Source organism: Xyrauchen texanus, chromosome 7, assembly GCF_025860055.1.
Source record: "Xyrauchen texanus isolate HMW12.3.18 chromosome 7, RBS_HiC_50CHRs, whole genome shotgun sequence".
NCBI classification, from domain to species: Eukaryota; Metazoa; Chordata; class Actinopteri; order Cypriniformes; family Catostomidae; genus Xyrauchen; species Xyrauchen texanus.
Genome location: NC_068282.1, coordinates 46,811,070 through 46,825,201, shown reverse-complemented (window position 1 = coordinate 46,825,201; position 14,132 = coordinate 46,811,070). Strand labels below are relative to the sequence as shown.

Sequence of the window (14,132 nt, the reverse complement as noted above, 5' to 3'; positions counted from 1 at the left end):
TCTAACTAGAGTTGCAAAATATCAACGTTACATTACTTTACGGAAAATATGACATTTGGTCAATTTTTCACACAGGGTTTATTCTGCATTCCTTAGTGGCAGAACTTCTCAAATTAATTACTGAAGTTACCCTTAATTAAATGTGTCAGTACCAAGTGGAGCTGTCCAGATGCTGGCGACAATGGAAAAATTATTAGTAATAATAAAATATTTGTAGTGCTGAAATATGGGCAGTTAAAGGTGCAGTCAGTAACTTTTGTCTTTGAGTCATCTTGGACTTACACTGACACCTCGCGGTTTGGATGCTGCATCATTTCAAATCACTAGTTTTCAGTTTCAGATATCATTGTAGAAATGTACTATACTCAGTCAGTGATTAAATAATCAATGAGTGAAAGAGTCCAATAACAGGACGGTTACTGAGATTAAGCGAGTAATATTTGGCTGGTCATGTGATTCTAACATGGCCGCCCCCATATGCGGATTCTCTCCATGTAGAATAAAACAGCTTTTATAAGGTTACTGATATAACTGGAGTCTTCATTTTAATGTGAGCGCTCATGATTTCCTATACATATATTGCAAAATTACAATTGATGTCTTAAGAAGTTAAACTTTTTTATTGAGGAAAAAAATTACTGATTGCACTTTTAATGTTTGAGTCTGATTTGTGTTTCTCTCTTGGGTTTCATCCTTTAGTTAAATGATATAACAGATATAAATAGAGCAGCTCAAGTGATTTTCCATTGAGCTGCCCAAAAATCCTTCATTCAAGTTCAAGTTGGTCTGCTCTCTGTTGCCACCTCGTGGATATCATTGTTGTGTTATACTTTCAGTCTTCTCATCTAGGTTGTTTCATCATTATTTCACTAATCCACAACAAGACTGATACAGTTATTTCATTTGTTACATTTTGAGGGAATGCTAACATTTGCGTGCTTGTAAATTATGTCCCTTCAAAGAACAACAGTAAAACGTGATCTCTCTCTCTCTCTCTCTCTCTCTCTCTCTTTCTCTCTGCCCCCTCACTCCCACGGTATTTTTGACGTATGTGTATATATATACATATATACATTTTACTCGGAGAATTACATGTAATGTGTCTCATGGTGTGAGTAGGTTACATGTCATCAGTGAGTCTGACCCCTCAAGATAAATCCGTGGATACATTATTCGCGTGGGAATCCCACTAAAATACAGAAGAAGTACATTTTCTGTCGGATCTGGTGTTTTGAAGGATAACAAACTGAAAACTGGCGCTGGAGGGATTTGTATCTTCTTGTGCACTCTTCTGGCATTATGATGTCACGTATCTCACAACCAAATCACGTCCTGTGAAATTTCTCCATTTCTCTGGATTCTACTGAGACCCTGAACACCTGTGACTTCGTAAGGTAAGATCTCAGCCTCTTTGTTTTGATCTAAAATAGAGCCATTTGTGTATTTTCTACATTGTTGGAAAAATAACATAAAGAGCAGAAACAGCTTTTATACTATTTATAATAGAATTAAATTATCCATTTTAGACGGTCTGGCAAAATAAGGATTTTTTTTTTTACCTGATCTAAAAACGTGGGGTAATTTCACACATGAGCAGAGCAATGATTTGTTGGCTATATTTCACGAAGTTCGACAATGATTGATGTGCATTATTTGAGAATATTTAAAGATCAGCTTAACTGAGAAATCAATGCGTCTTTTGTCTTTTTCTGAGTTTTTTTTTTTTTTTTTTTTTTTTGGTAAGAGCATCAGTCAAATGGATTGAGCATCTGACCTTCTGTAGAGCCATTTTTAAAAAAGAAACATTTATCATCATGACACCAATAATCGACAAATTACCTTGAAAATGATTTTTTTTTTCGGTCCTGGCGTTCGTCGACTTGGCTATATATGCTCTAGTTGAAGTGAGCAGATTCTTTATTTCGTCGTTTTAAATTATTCGATTTGAAGACCTCGTTACGGAGCCAATTAAGCCAGACTTCACGGTCTGGTGCGCACTGGTGCTCAAAGGATCTGCGACTGGAGAGCAAAACCGGACCGTCATCCAAAATACCAAATGATATAGCTCGTATTCTTTTCAAAATCACGTAATAAAATATATATTTATATTTGTGTTATTTGCAAAGTGCATTTGGTTTTCTTTATCAGTCTTTTGATGTACTGTAACGTGCGCGGTTCTATCACAGAGCGCATTTCTGTACATGGCAGAACACACGGAGCGCGCATGGCATGGCGCAAGACAAATTGTCCTATAACCGGGAGTGAATTACTGCCAGTTCAGAATGGATAAGAGAATAATTTGATGCTTGAGAATTATGCTGGAGATTCTTTGTGCTTATTATTTTAAGCAGGACATAAGAGGAATAGAATAGACCTACTTGTTGTAACCAAGTCTGAATGGTTCCATCACATCCTAAATAGTATCTGTGTATTTTTCCATGCAGCCTGGGATTCTTTTTTCAGTCTGAGATCTGAATTTACTGTCTGAGCAAAGCGGTGAGGTGTTTCTCCAGGAGTGATGGCGTCTTCAGCACCTTCTTCCTCGGCTGGTGATATGGACCCAAACACGGCTAATTTACGACAACCTGCCACAAGTAGGTCTCTCCCGGATAAAGCGCTTTTCACTTGGCTTATTTAGTCCGTGGGGTGGCGATGTTCATCAATGCCTTAGAAAAAGCACACAACACCGTGTGAAATGTCTATTAGCTGACAAATCACCCGCCAACAGCTGGATAGACAAACGGGCATGCAGTTTGTGACAGAATGTACAATATAACCTAAAGTGGGAAATTATTACAAATAAAAAAAAATAGATAGATTTATAATCTACACTATTCATAATGCATAGAAAATGTCCGTAAATCTCTCAATAGCCTAATTACTTATTGGAGATAATTATGCTCCCGACCTTGTAGAATAATGGTCTTGCATTTTGCGACGTTTTATGGGAGCAATCAAGCGCAATCATCTGCTTTGAACAGACTGGCCACAATAGGGTAATTACAAAAATTACCCTTCATTACGCTCGAAATCGCCGGGTTTTTTTTTTTTTTTTTTTGTAAATGTGCTTAAAATGCTGCCCAAAGTCAAGATTTAAATATAGACTATATTTAAAAAAAAACGGGTTTGATCTGGCTTTAATAGGTTGAATAAACTACACATTTAATTTGTGTATCTATATAGCAATAAAAAATATATATTTAATTTAATATTTACTATATTTAAAAAATATCTTCATATAATAGCAACTACTTCGTTTTGGGTCAAAGTCTATTTTTAAAATGTATATATATCTTGGGGGATGTATTCGGCGTGTTTTGCCATTATCTCCCTGCCAAGCTCTATCTCACGCTCACTGACCTGAGGGGGCTCGCGCTGTCACTGCCTGAAAATAACAGCGCGCGTCTGGGGCATATAGAGCTGGATTTGCCCCCAGACAAACACCCACCCCAGAGGATGAGACAAATACACACCAAACAATTAATAACAATATTGATTCCGCTTCTCCCTTTAAACGCACCTTTTATGCAAACACACTTATGACTGAATAGCCTAATTAATAATGCTTGCACCTGCTTATTGTTGTGAATTGTGAGTGTGTATGCATTTCGTTTATTTATTTATTTTTAAATGTTTAAATGTTTCATCTTTATGGCTACGCATCTGTCTGGTCTCTAATGCAGGAGGTCATTCATGTACTTCCAATTGTATTTTCATTTTCAGTTTCCAATAGTGGCAGTGTGAATGCTGGCAAGTGGGCGCCAGTCAAACACGCGCGTTTCACTCAATTAATTTCTGCCCGCGTTCGAGACCTCATTTCATGCCCGCTTATTTTAAACCGCCTCTTTGCCGGATGTGTGCCACCATCTATTAGCTGCCTGCCTCTCTGATAGACTCTATTGATTGCTTGATACAAATAAAAAAGAAAACCATTTAGAGCCACACACCCGGTAAAGACCCAATTGTGTAATTTGCGCATTTTCATTGTCTTCTGCATAAATGCATGATGCCCCCTCCATTGCGCGCTTTCTCAGGCACATTTTCACCCATAAATAGCTTATACAAAGTACAATATTTTGAACAGCTCTCCCAAACATCTCGTTTTAGCCTGTGACGCGTGGTACGGGGTTGCACACGGATGCACGAGGAAACTGGGCATGAAGATATGTGGTAAGTTCTGGCAATGTTCTCTCCATATAGTGGTATCATGTCAGTCTCTTAAAGGGTGCCATACAGGGTCTCTTAAGGTGGCAAGATTGAGGGCACCTTTACCTTGCTCTGTTGACCCAAGTTTGAATGCATTTAGATCTAAATCTGAATAGATATGGGGGAAAGACGGTGTCTTTGCGCGTTTCCGTCACATTAAAGGTCAGTGCGCAGTTATTTACCCTGTAGGGCACTATGTGAACAGGGTCTTAGTCTTTGTTCCCTATTCTATCGCCCCTTGTTCTCACTCATCACCATGGTATTTATTGTTTTGGACAAAGCAAACCGACTTTAAAGTCAGGATTATAAATCTCCCGAAAGGAGATGTTTATCGGCAATATAGCGCGTCAGGCGAGATTTTATATAGGCAGCTCGACAAGATTAGAGAAAAATAGCCTATAGAGACTGTGAATCAGTGTCTGGATGGAAACATTCCCTGCATGGTCAGTTAGATACGTTTTCGTAACTGGATTTGTTCTACAGTGAAGCCCTATACATCAGGAGAAAAGGGGGCTGCATATTCCCCTCTAGTCTATTAGTTTCCTTGTGGGTGGTTCTCTCTCTCTCTCTCCCTATCTTTTTACGCCACACTGCTTTTTATAGCCTGCTAAAAGATGTGAAGAGGATTGGGGGGTTTTAAAATGATGATAATGACGTCTGGGAGGATGTGGCCATGCATGTAGCTCCTGGAGAACTATTCGTTTCACAACACGTCCTTCACGTATCTGCATCTCAAAAACAGATCCTCAGAATTTAATTTTGGCCGGGTTTTTTTTTTTTTAAATGAACACCTAGTTTTTGCAAAACCACACCACATTCAGTTTAAATCAATTAAATAATGGGAGTCTAAAGCACAAACACACACACACACACACACATGCACGGATAAAAAAGGAGTGGATAATTATCATTCTGTGTACCAAACTCTTAATATTATATAAGGCGGATTGTCTCATTTTTTTTAATTAAACGTTTATTCTCTATGCTTGAAATTAATCACGCAAATTCTCAGGACACACATTTTATAAATATGTTAAACACATAATAGGCCATTTATGTATATACTTTTTTCCCACATATTTTAAAATACTACTAAAAAGGCAGTTTTCTTATATGTAACTTATAAAGTTTATGCCCTTAGGCCTATATATTCCCAAATAGTGGAATTTCAAAATGTACATTTATGTCCAAATAGATATGAACTATAATTTTATATTATATACATTTTCCCCCAAATATCATATTTCTTTATCATCTTTAACATCAGTAATGTGGTAGATATTCTGCTGTGATTATTTACCTCAAATGAAAAATGTTGTAGCTCTCCAGACTCGATTCTCATTGGTCAATAGTGCCCATCCAATAATGACTGGGCATATCACTGCCTCTGCAAGTAAGATAATACAGATTATTTAGACTAAAATCAATATTTTATGCCCATTTATTTGACGAGTTGTGTAATAATAAGTTGGATAGTGAGCAGCCAGACCCTCATTTTCGCAAAATAAACATAGACAGAACTCTGATATAAACATTGGGTTGAATTTAGCTCTTTCTTGAAACTCGTGCTCTCTATCTTATCACATAATAAAATAATTCCAAAGCAAATTATTAGGTATGTCCATTTGATTGGAAAGTAGCCGTGTAATAAGCTGGATCTGTAGCCTACCGCCAGCCGGTAAAACCCAACAGGGTGGATGGATAATGATACATAGATAGATTTAACAGGGGCGGGTTATGACTTGCAAATGTCCCGGGGCCAATTATCTCCAAGGGCCTCCCTCCAAAAGTTGTTGAATGGGGTGGGTGTGTTGTAGTTTTCATGGCCCAAAGTTGTCAAGGGCCCATGGGCACTGGTACAATTGGCCCGGTCAGTAATCCATCCCTGAGATCAAAATCCATCTTTTGGTAGAGGTATAGTCATATTTTTAGGTCTATTTATTAATGTTTATGTATTCATTTTGAAGAAAATATGTAATTGAGTTGGATAGACTCATCATAACGATTTAACGAAACGAAATAAATGCTTGATTGTGCAATAAAAATGTAGGTTAGTTTATAAAATAGGCATATTAATAGGTCTTTATCAAATGAAAATGATTTTATACAGCTACTTGTGAAAAATAAAGGGTACTCAAACTCATTGTTTGATGATCAGAGCCTTTGGCCTTTACTGTGAGAGAAAAAAACTCAAATCTATTTTGATAGCCGCAATAAAATCGTGTTGGATATTGACGTTCAGCCCATCTCTAAAGATTAACGGCATCCGTCATTAGATCTTATCAGAACTGAGCCTGAATGTGAAAGATGGGCTGCTGGTAGTGTAAGGGGGGCAGGAAAGACCATTCTCGGGGCGTCTGTTTTTTAGTGATAATATTATGTGATAGTGCTGCTCAGAATAAGAGTGATAAACATCACGCAATGAAAACCGGCTCATCATGACCTAAAAGACAGGTGTAGGAAATACGTTGTTAAACACTGTGCAATATTATTTACAATCGCACCAGACGTACAGTTATCTGCAGTCCATGCTGGTATGCAAGAGGTCTACATGGGTCTTCATAAATAAAATAAATCAAAATAAGAACAAAATTAATTTACATTGAATTCTGAGTAAAGTACAGCCTGAGAACCCCTGGGTCTCTTCCAATAATCGTTTGGACCTCTTTGTCCGTGTTCATGTAAGTTGCAACAATGTAACGTCCTCAATGAATCGGAGCTTTAGTCTATTGAATGTCCTGTCGGCAGTTAATGACATGAAGCCATTTGGTCACTCAAGCGGAATCTGTGAAAGAGCTGATGGAGAGACCTTAACTCAACCATGTTTCAAAAAAATCCTCTGATGTCATGACTAGTGCCACCTCTGAACCAATCCGTAAATAGCTGTGTCCCACTAAATACTTAAATCACTGGAATCACTCTTGGGGATGTAAACATCTCAGTCCAAACCTGCTAAGATTTTTTTTTTTTTTTTTTTTTTAACGTCCAGCATCAAGGCTGAGGACATGTTTTGCGATTCTTCCCCGTGTTGCAATAATGCAGGTTTCCTGCAGAAGAACAACAGTTTGGATGAGAAGAATCGCATGGTGGGAGGCTTCAAGGAGAGCGCAAAAAACCAGCTGTCGTGCGACAACAGTGAGCACTTCAGGCGCACAGAGACAGACTTCTCTAACCTGTTTGCTCGGGGTAAGAGCACACATTTATTATTTTAAATGCCTTTGTTTTTCAATGCACGCGCCAAAAACCAAGTGAGAGGTGTTATGGATACGTTTGTAAAAATAAAAAAGCACACATCTAATGCATGCAGTGGTGTCCAAAAGTCTGAGACACTAGTGAAAAAATATTTTGTATTATTATTATATGTATTTATTTATCTATCAAATGTGACCAGAGGGTCTTTTATCCCATACTTAGAGGTAATAGATATATAGGGCAAAATGTATGCAAAATAACTACACTATCTATTTTAAAATTGGGTCTTTTATAGGGTGCCTTTAGCCCCTGCAACAAGGGGATTTTTAATCTCAAATATCCTTTCATTTATTGAAAACATATTGAAAACTATAAGCATTTTGGCTAAAAAATAAATGAGATAATTTCAGGGATTTTAATTACATTTGCAACATTGAAAAGTTATAAAATTTTATGTCAAATTATCACAAATCAGGGCCTATTTCCCACAACCTCAGTTCTTTACTTAATCGCTACTATCTTAAGAGTTAGTAGTACTTAAAATCTTAATTAACCCATAGAAGTTCAAGGCACTCACAATAATTGTTTACTTTATATTTCACTCTAAGTTCATTAGATTATTAATATGTTGTGTTGTACACATTAATGCAAATTAAAGGGATAGTTCACCCAAAAATGAAAATTCCCTCATCATTTACTCACCCTCATGCCATCCCAGATGTGTATGACTTTCTTTATTCAGCAGAACACAAATGAAGATATTTAGGAGAATATTTCAGCTCTGTTGGTCCATACAATTCAAGTGAATACCCTTTTTGCATTTTTTGAAATGCAGGAGTTGCCAAAAAGGTTTTTATGTAGTCATAGACTTTTGGACATCACTTAATAGGTTATCCGTGTAAAATCTGATATATTTTATAATATAATGCAATCATCTTGCTAATCTCAATCTGACTTTTGTTAGAAATATGTTGATCTTTTTTGAAGAGAAAGATTGCTAGATGTAGATTTTGGAAGTCTATTTTCTTGGTATTTTGCACAATAACTCTCTGCAAAGACATTAACGAATCTCTTATTTACAAAATGTGTGATTAAATAGGCCTATTGAATGAAAGCACCTCTTATCTTTACTTGTATGCTGACTCAATTTATTCCAGATCTACTGCCAGCTAAAAATGGAGAGGAACCCACAATCCAGTTTCTTCTTGAGATGGTGGAGATCCTCACCAATTATGTGCGCAAGACCTTCGACAGATCCACCAAAGTGCTGGACTTCCATCACCCGCATCAGCTGCTGGAGGGGATGGAGGGCTTCAATCTGGAGCTGTCTGATCAACCAGAGTCTCTGGAGCAGATTCTAGTGGACTGCAGAGACACACTGAAGTATGGCGTGAGAACAGGTACAGACAATGTGTCACAATTGATCAGATTTCCAATTGTGTCCAACGTCAATTGTTACTTTATACATAATGTTTCTGATTCTGTGCAACGCAGTTTCGGTGAAAAAATAGAATGGTAGTGGAAGACAAAATTCACAAAAACTATTCAAATTTAAGACAGTTTTGAGGTAAATGTTTGAAACCAAAACCAATGCTAAATAAAAAAAATATAGTGAATTTTGAATTTTAGTACTAATTGTATTTATTGCCTACAACAGAGATTTGAGTGCATTCTTATTATGAAAGAGTTTTTGTTGTTGTTGTGCATTTTTCTTATTCATCAAAATGTAATTTAATAAAAGTTTGTAGATTTAAAATGGGCAATTTTGGATGTTTGGTTTAATTTCTACAGGTCAGTTATGTAGACAGTAAATAAATTGGATATGGATGTAAGTAATTGTTCCACATACTGTTTATCTGCATTTGAAAGCATATCAAAACAAAATGCTTATAATTTTATACTATAGTTAAAAGGCCATTAAGACCCATTTTGCTTGATTTTGTTTATCCAGTGCATTAAGCCACATTCAACAGCATAGTTTAAGTGTCCAGATACCTTTGGGGCAACTGTCAAGCTACCGATAATGCAGTTTGTTATTTGAATATAATGAGAAAGTCAAACTGCAACATGTTGAAGTTCATTTGCTTCAGTTAGTCCACTTAATGGAAGGGAAGAGTGTTTGTTTTTACACTTTTGCACTTATAGTGCCTGTAATATCTCTTCTCAGGTCATCCCAGATTTTTTAACCAGCTTTCTTCTGGTCTGGACATCATTGGCCTTGCTGGAGAATGGCTTACCTCTACTGCCAACACTAACATGTGAGTTATAAACATATGCTTTTATCCAAAGTGACTACATGCCAAATATTAATTTTTCTCAGTTTGTGTGTTACCTGCATGTGAATCGAACTCATGGCCTTGCTCTACAGTTGAGCAACAGGGAACTAAACTATCAAAATTAACCAGATCTGCTCATTCTGGTCTGTGTGCAGTCATTTGGAAAATAAATGTTGCCTTTGTTATGCATGCAAGTATTTCCGTTGCAGTTATGTAAAGTGTTTGTTTGAACGGTACAGCCGGAGGTGCTGTCTTTGTCAACCCCATATCGAGTAATGTCTCTGAATGCTGTAACCACACCGGTGCCCTCGGGGCGAGTGAGATTGCATATTGATCAGCCCATAGAGTTACATTTTTCCCCATTGTACTCCATGATATAAATAGCCATTTGAAGTGAGCTGTTCTATTGGGCATCTCTTTCTGATGAGTTACTGATGTATAAAGGCGATTTGCAAAGAAATTAAAGTATAGATTGCACTGTCACGCATCATGTTGAATTTATTTGTTTCCGTTCATACAGAAAATGCACAGATGTAAGTTTAATTGTCACCATTTTTTACCCTAGATACCTTAAAATCTTGCCAGAACAAATCTAGTCAACATTTCCTCCATAATTGCCCATGAAAATACTGTAGATATAGTTAATTTAACACATGTTGACTTCTTATGACGAGAGATGGGCATGTTGTCAGACTAAGGGGTAAGTTGTCACAACAGGAATTTGCAATAGGAATTAAATAGTCCAGACTATTCAGCAAAATGTAAACAGTAAAACTGTTATTAAAAGCAATTAATGAAACAGCCATTTAAAAATAACCCAAAAATAACAACCCATTGTTTTGGCCAACAAAAATTGACAGCATATAAGGACATAAGGACAGCTTGCTCCAAAATAAATGTGACAACTTGCCCCAACATGACAAGTATGTTAAATACCCATCTTTTACCCAGTGAAAATCTGCTTTCAATATATAGTTGACCCTAGCTTTAATGTCTGACAGAGTGGTTCCTGATGTAACTTCCCCTGTGACATCAAGCCCCAGTTTCCCCTACATCCAGTACAACACATGAGATAAAGCTAATGAGTTTTTCCATTAAGCTTCCTGTGCTGCTTTAAAATTTTGTTATGACTGAGTCAGTGTTGCACTCAGGAGTCTTACAACACTAAAGCACAGAATGGACTTGTACCAAATCTATTTAACAGTCCATTGATTACGTCTGACTGTGGGCTGGTAGGAAGTCTGTGCCAGCTGGGACCAGCCAGTCAAATCGTGCGTCCCAGCGGGCTGAGCAGTCTGGCCATCGCATTTTACTCCCGGAGGCCATTATGATCTCCAAGGACCAAGCACTTCATTACAGCTGTCTTTCTTAATATAAATACAGGGCTTTTTATAATAGAAGTCACTTAGGATGAAAAAGGCTTGTTAAATAGCCATAACTAAGAACAATGGCTTATGGCAATAGGGAATTTATTTGATTTATATGCTCTTATACTAATTCTTGCGACATGCAGAGAGGAAGAGAGAGAAAGAAACAAAGTTCTTTCTTTATCAGATTTAATCCATGTCATATTTGCACCCTTGTGTGTGTGTATGTATGTAGTTTGACGTATTTATTTTAACCTTCTTCAGAAGTGCAAACTCAAATATTCATTGATTCTGTTACAAAATCTAGCGAGGCATCATAGGCGCGATTCCATCGCAAATGCTGTTCGGAAAGGTAGGCAGCTTCATTATGCTATCTTCTAAGATACCTGCATATGGCCAAATCCATAGGCAAAGTTGCATGTAACCTTGGCGGAGAAGGCAAACATCATGAAAGTCTCCTTCCAAGATGGCGGACAAAGCAGAAATGTTGATAACAGAAATATACTCAGAAATAATTCAACCTAATAAATGTTTTCACTCCTTTACCTGTAAAATGTGTGTGTGCTTTATAGTTAATTCTCATTTGAGTATCCTGTCATTAAATTAGCAAAAGGCTATCGCTAACGCTTGAAATCAATCCGCATGATTATAGGGATTTGCTGCGTACAGTATGTAGATTTGCTGCGTACAGTATGTATCCAAATCGGCCACTTATTAGTTTCTGTTCCAGTTAGAATGCTGCCTTAAGGCCCCTGCACATGTGTGTGACATCATTTTGAACAAAATCTGGCTAAAACGAAGGTTTTTGTGTTTGTTTTGGTGGTTTGAAAACAGCTCGCCAGTGTGAAATTTCAGGACAACTTCGCACCGGCTGCTAAACACTTGACTGCCATTGGTCCACATCATCGGTGGACAGATTTCAGGTTGACAGATTTTCAGTTGTATTATTCATTCAGTCAAGATCAGTCAACATAAAACTACCAGCGTGCAGATTTATTAGCGAACTGGTGCCAACTTATCTACATCTGTATGATCGTTCACGTAGAGAAAATTCCCAAGAAAAAGTCATGTTTTTTTTTAAATATGCTGCCTTCATTTGCTGTCAGAATTATTCTACTTCCCACTTCTAAGTGGTAATTATGAGTACTTTGCACTGGAAACATGGACGATGCCAGGCTCGTTCATGCTTTTCTTGAGGAACTTTTATTTTGACACCATAATACATTTTACTCAGGTAGGCTGCTGATAGTAATGGCATTTTGGTCAAATTAAAAGCTATTTTCACAGTGTAAAATGTACAATATGCATAAAATGGTTGCTGATATACATAAATGTACATGACAGAAACAGCAAGCGTAAGCAATTAGCTGTATTTACCTGTCATTCTCTACAGAAACCGTCCAATCCTCTGCCATGTTTACATCTCCTCCCAACTCAGAAACTCTGGTATACAAATTGTCTTAGAGTTTCTCTGTTGTAATTACGACTTCAGGGGTCGTTCATGTGCAAATTCTGAATGTGAATCTCGTATTTACGATAATTCAGACAGCACCTGAAGGCAGCATTGGACTTCAAAAGGATTCAGTGTCAGTGTCATCATAAATTACAATAACTGAGTGTAACCTGTGCATATTATAGCTGCGTAAAGCATGTAAGCACATTAGCACCATGAAGGCAAAATGCGAACATAACAAATGACACATTATATACTGCATATATATTACTTTGGGTTTTCTTTTACTGATCCTGTGTGAATTCTACTCATAAAATGAGGCATGAAGACATTGATAACACATTTCAATCTCACATTAGTTAAAGTTTTACATAGTTTTGAGCTTCTTTATATTTAATTGTACCTCTGTATGCCTCACCCAGTGGTGTGGCTAGTGTCTGAATGTTAGCAGACAGTATACCATCGCTCAGCACTTTCAAACTTCTTTTTGGCACTGAGCCAAGAACGAAGAAGCACTTCGCCGTGAGTACCATACACTGGGGCCTTAAGAGACCGTTCACACCGAAGGCACTTTTGTGCCCATCTGTTCTGGGTTTAACTGTTTTTCTATGTAAACATGTGCTAAGAGGACGTCTTTGACCGTTGTGCCACGTCTTGTTTTTTTCTTCAAAGTCTTGCACAGAAGCACCACGTATACATGCAGATCCGTCAGTAAGCAGCTTTCTCCAGAGCAACGTAAATTCCCTGCAACACTTGTATAAATAACAAATATGGTATCTAAGGAAGACTTCAGAGTTGTTGCTGTGTTTGCAACCTTAATATTCTATTGTGACATGCAGTGGAACTGCTCTTCAATAGTGGGGTTTTCCTCTTACGTAAAACTCTGGGATTCCCCCAATGAACGAACGCATATACGCAAACATGAGGAAACTTCAATATTTTACATTAGTGTTTATAAATGGGTATGGTTTATAGTGTATGTGCTTTTCCCAATGTACTTCTAGAAATGAATGGGGCATATTCGTAAGCGATAAATACTCACTGTTTTAAAGGTATAGCCACAAGTCGTAAACAATATGTATAGTAACATTTACTATTAACACTTACTAATGTTTTCTGTGTAAAGTTACATCCAATTGGCTATATAATGCCGTAAACCCTGCAATCTCACAAAAATTATGTTTTAAACAACTTTACAGTTCAAATAATACACAAGTTTTAACAGAAGAATTAATGTGATTTGATAAAATTACAAGCTTAAAATCTTTGCCTTTAAAACCCCAAAAATTGTCACTATTCACTTCCACTACATTTTTTTTAAATAAAAGGCATTCTAAATAAAGTTTTATGGTAGTCAATATCATGGCACAAATGTTGATTGAGCTTAACTTGTATTCAACCCAGAATGTTCCTTTAAACTTAAAAAAACGCATTTCGAGACAACTGTCTTCTGTTCCATCCATTGTGCTGCATTTAAAAAAAAAATTGCGCAAGAATGGTATACTTGGGTTTTTCACGTACCGCTTTGTCACAAAGTGTTTGTGATGCAAATTTCATCCTCAACACAGTAAGCACGGGCTGTCCGTGTGCAGCCCAGTTTTCCAAGATGGCAAAATAGTATACTTTGAAAGACTAGAG

At 37.1% G+C, this 14,132-nt stretch overlaps 1 protein-coding gene across 2 annotated transcripts in view; it reads left to right on the top strand.

The window, feature by feature from the left end:
- Window positions 1-1,052: 1,052 nt before the first annotated feature.
- Window positions 1,053-14,132, top strand: part of gad1b (glutamate decarboxylase 1b) — a 29,310-nt gene continuing 16,230 nt past the window's right edge. The window contains exons 1-6 of one of the 2 annotated variants that reach the window (XM_052130240.1): window positions 1,056-1,394; window positions 2,445-2,594; window positions 4,108-4,170; window positions 7,249-7,392; window positions 8,556-8,798; window positions 9,566-9,656. In XM_052130240.1, the coding sequence (XP_051986200.1) occupies window positions 2,519-2,594; window positions 4,108-4,170; window positions 7,249-7,392; window positions 8,556-8,798; window positions 9,566-9,656 (617 nt within the window). In that variant the 5' untranslated portion in view covers window positions 1,056-1,394; window positions 2,445-2,518. Of the gene's footprint in view, window positions 1,395-2,444; window positions 2,595-4,107; window positions 4,171-7,248; window positions 7,393-8,555; window positions 8,799-9,565; window positions 9,657-14,132 lie in introns of both variants that reach the window. The other variant, XM_052130241.1, reaches the window with a different exon arrangement.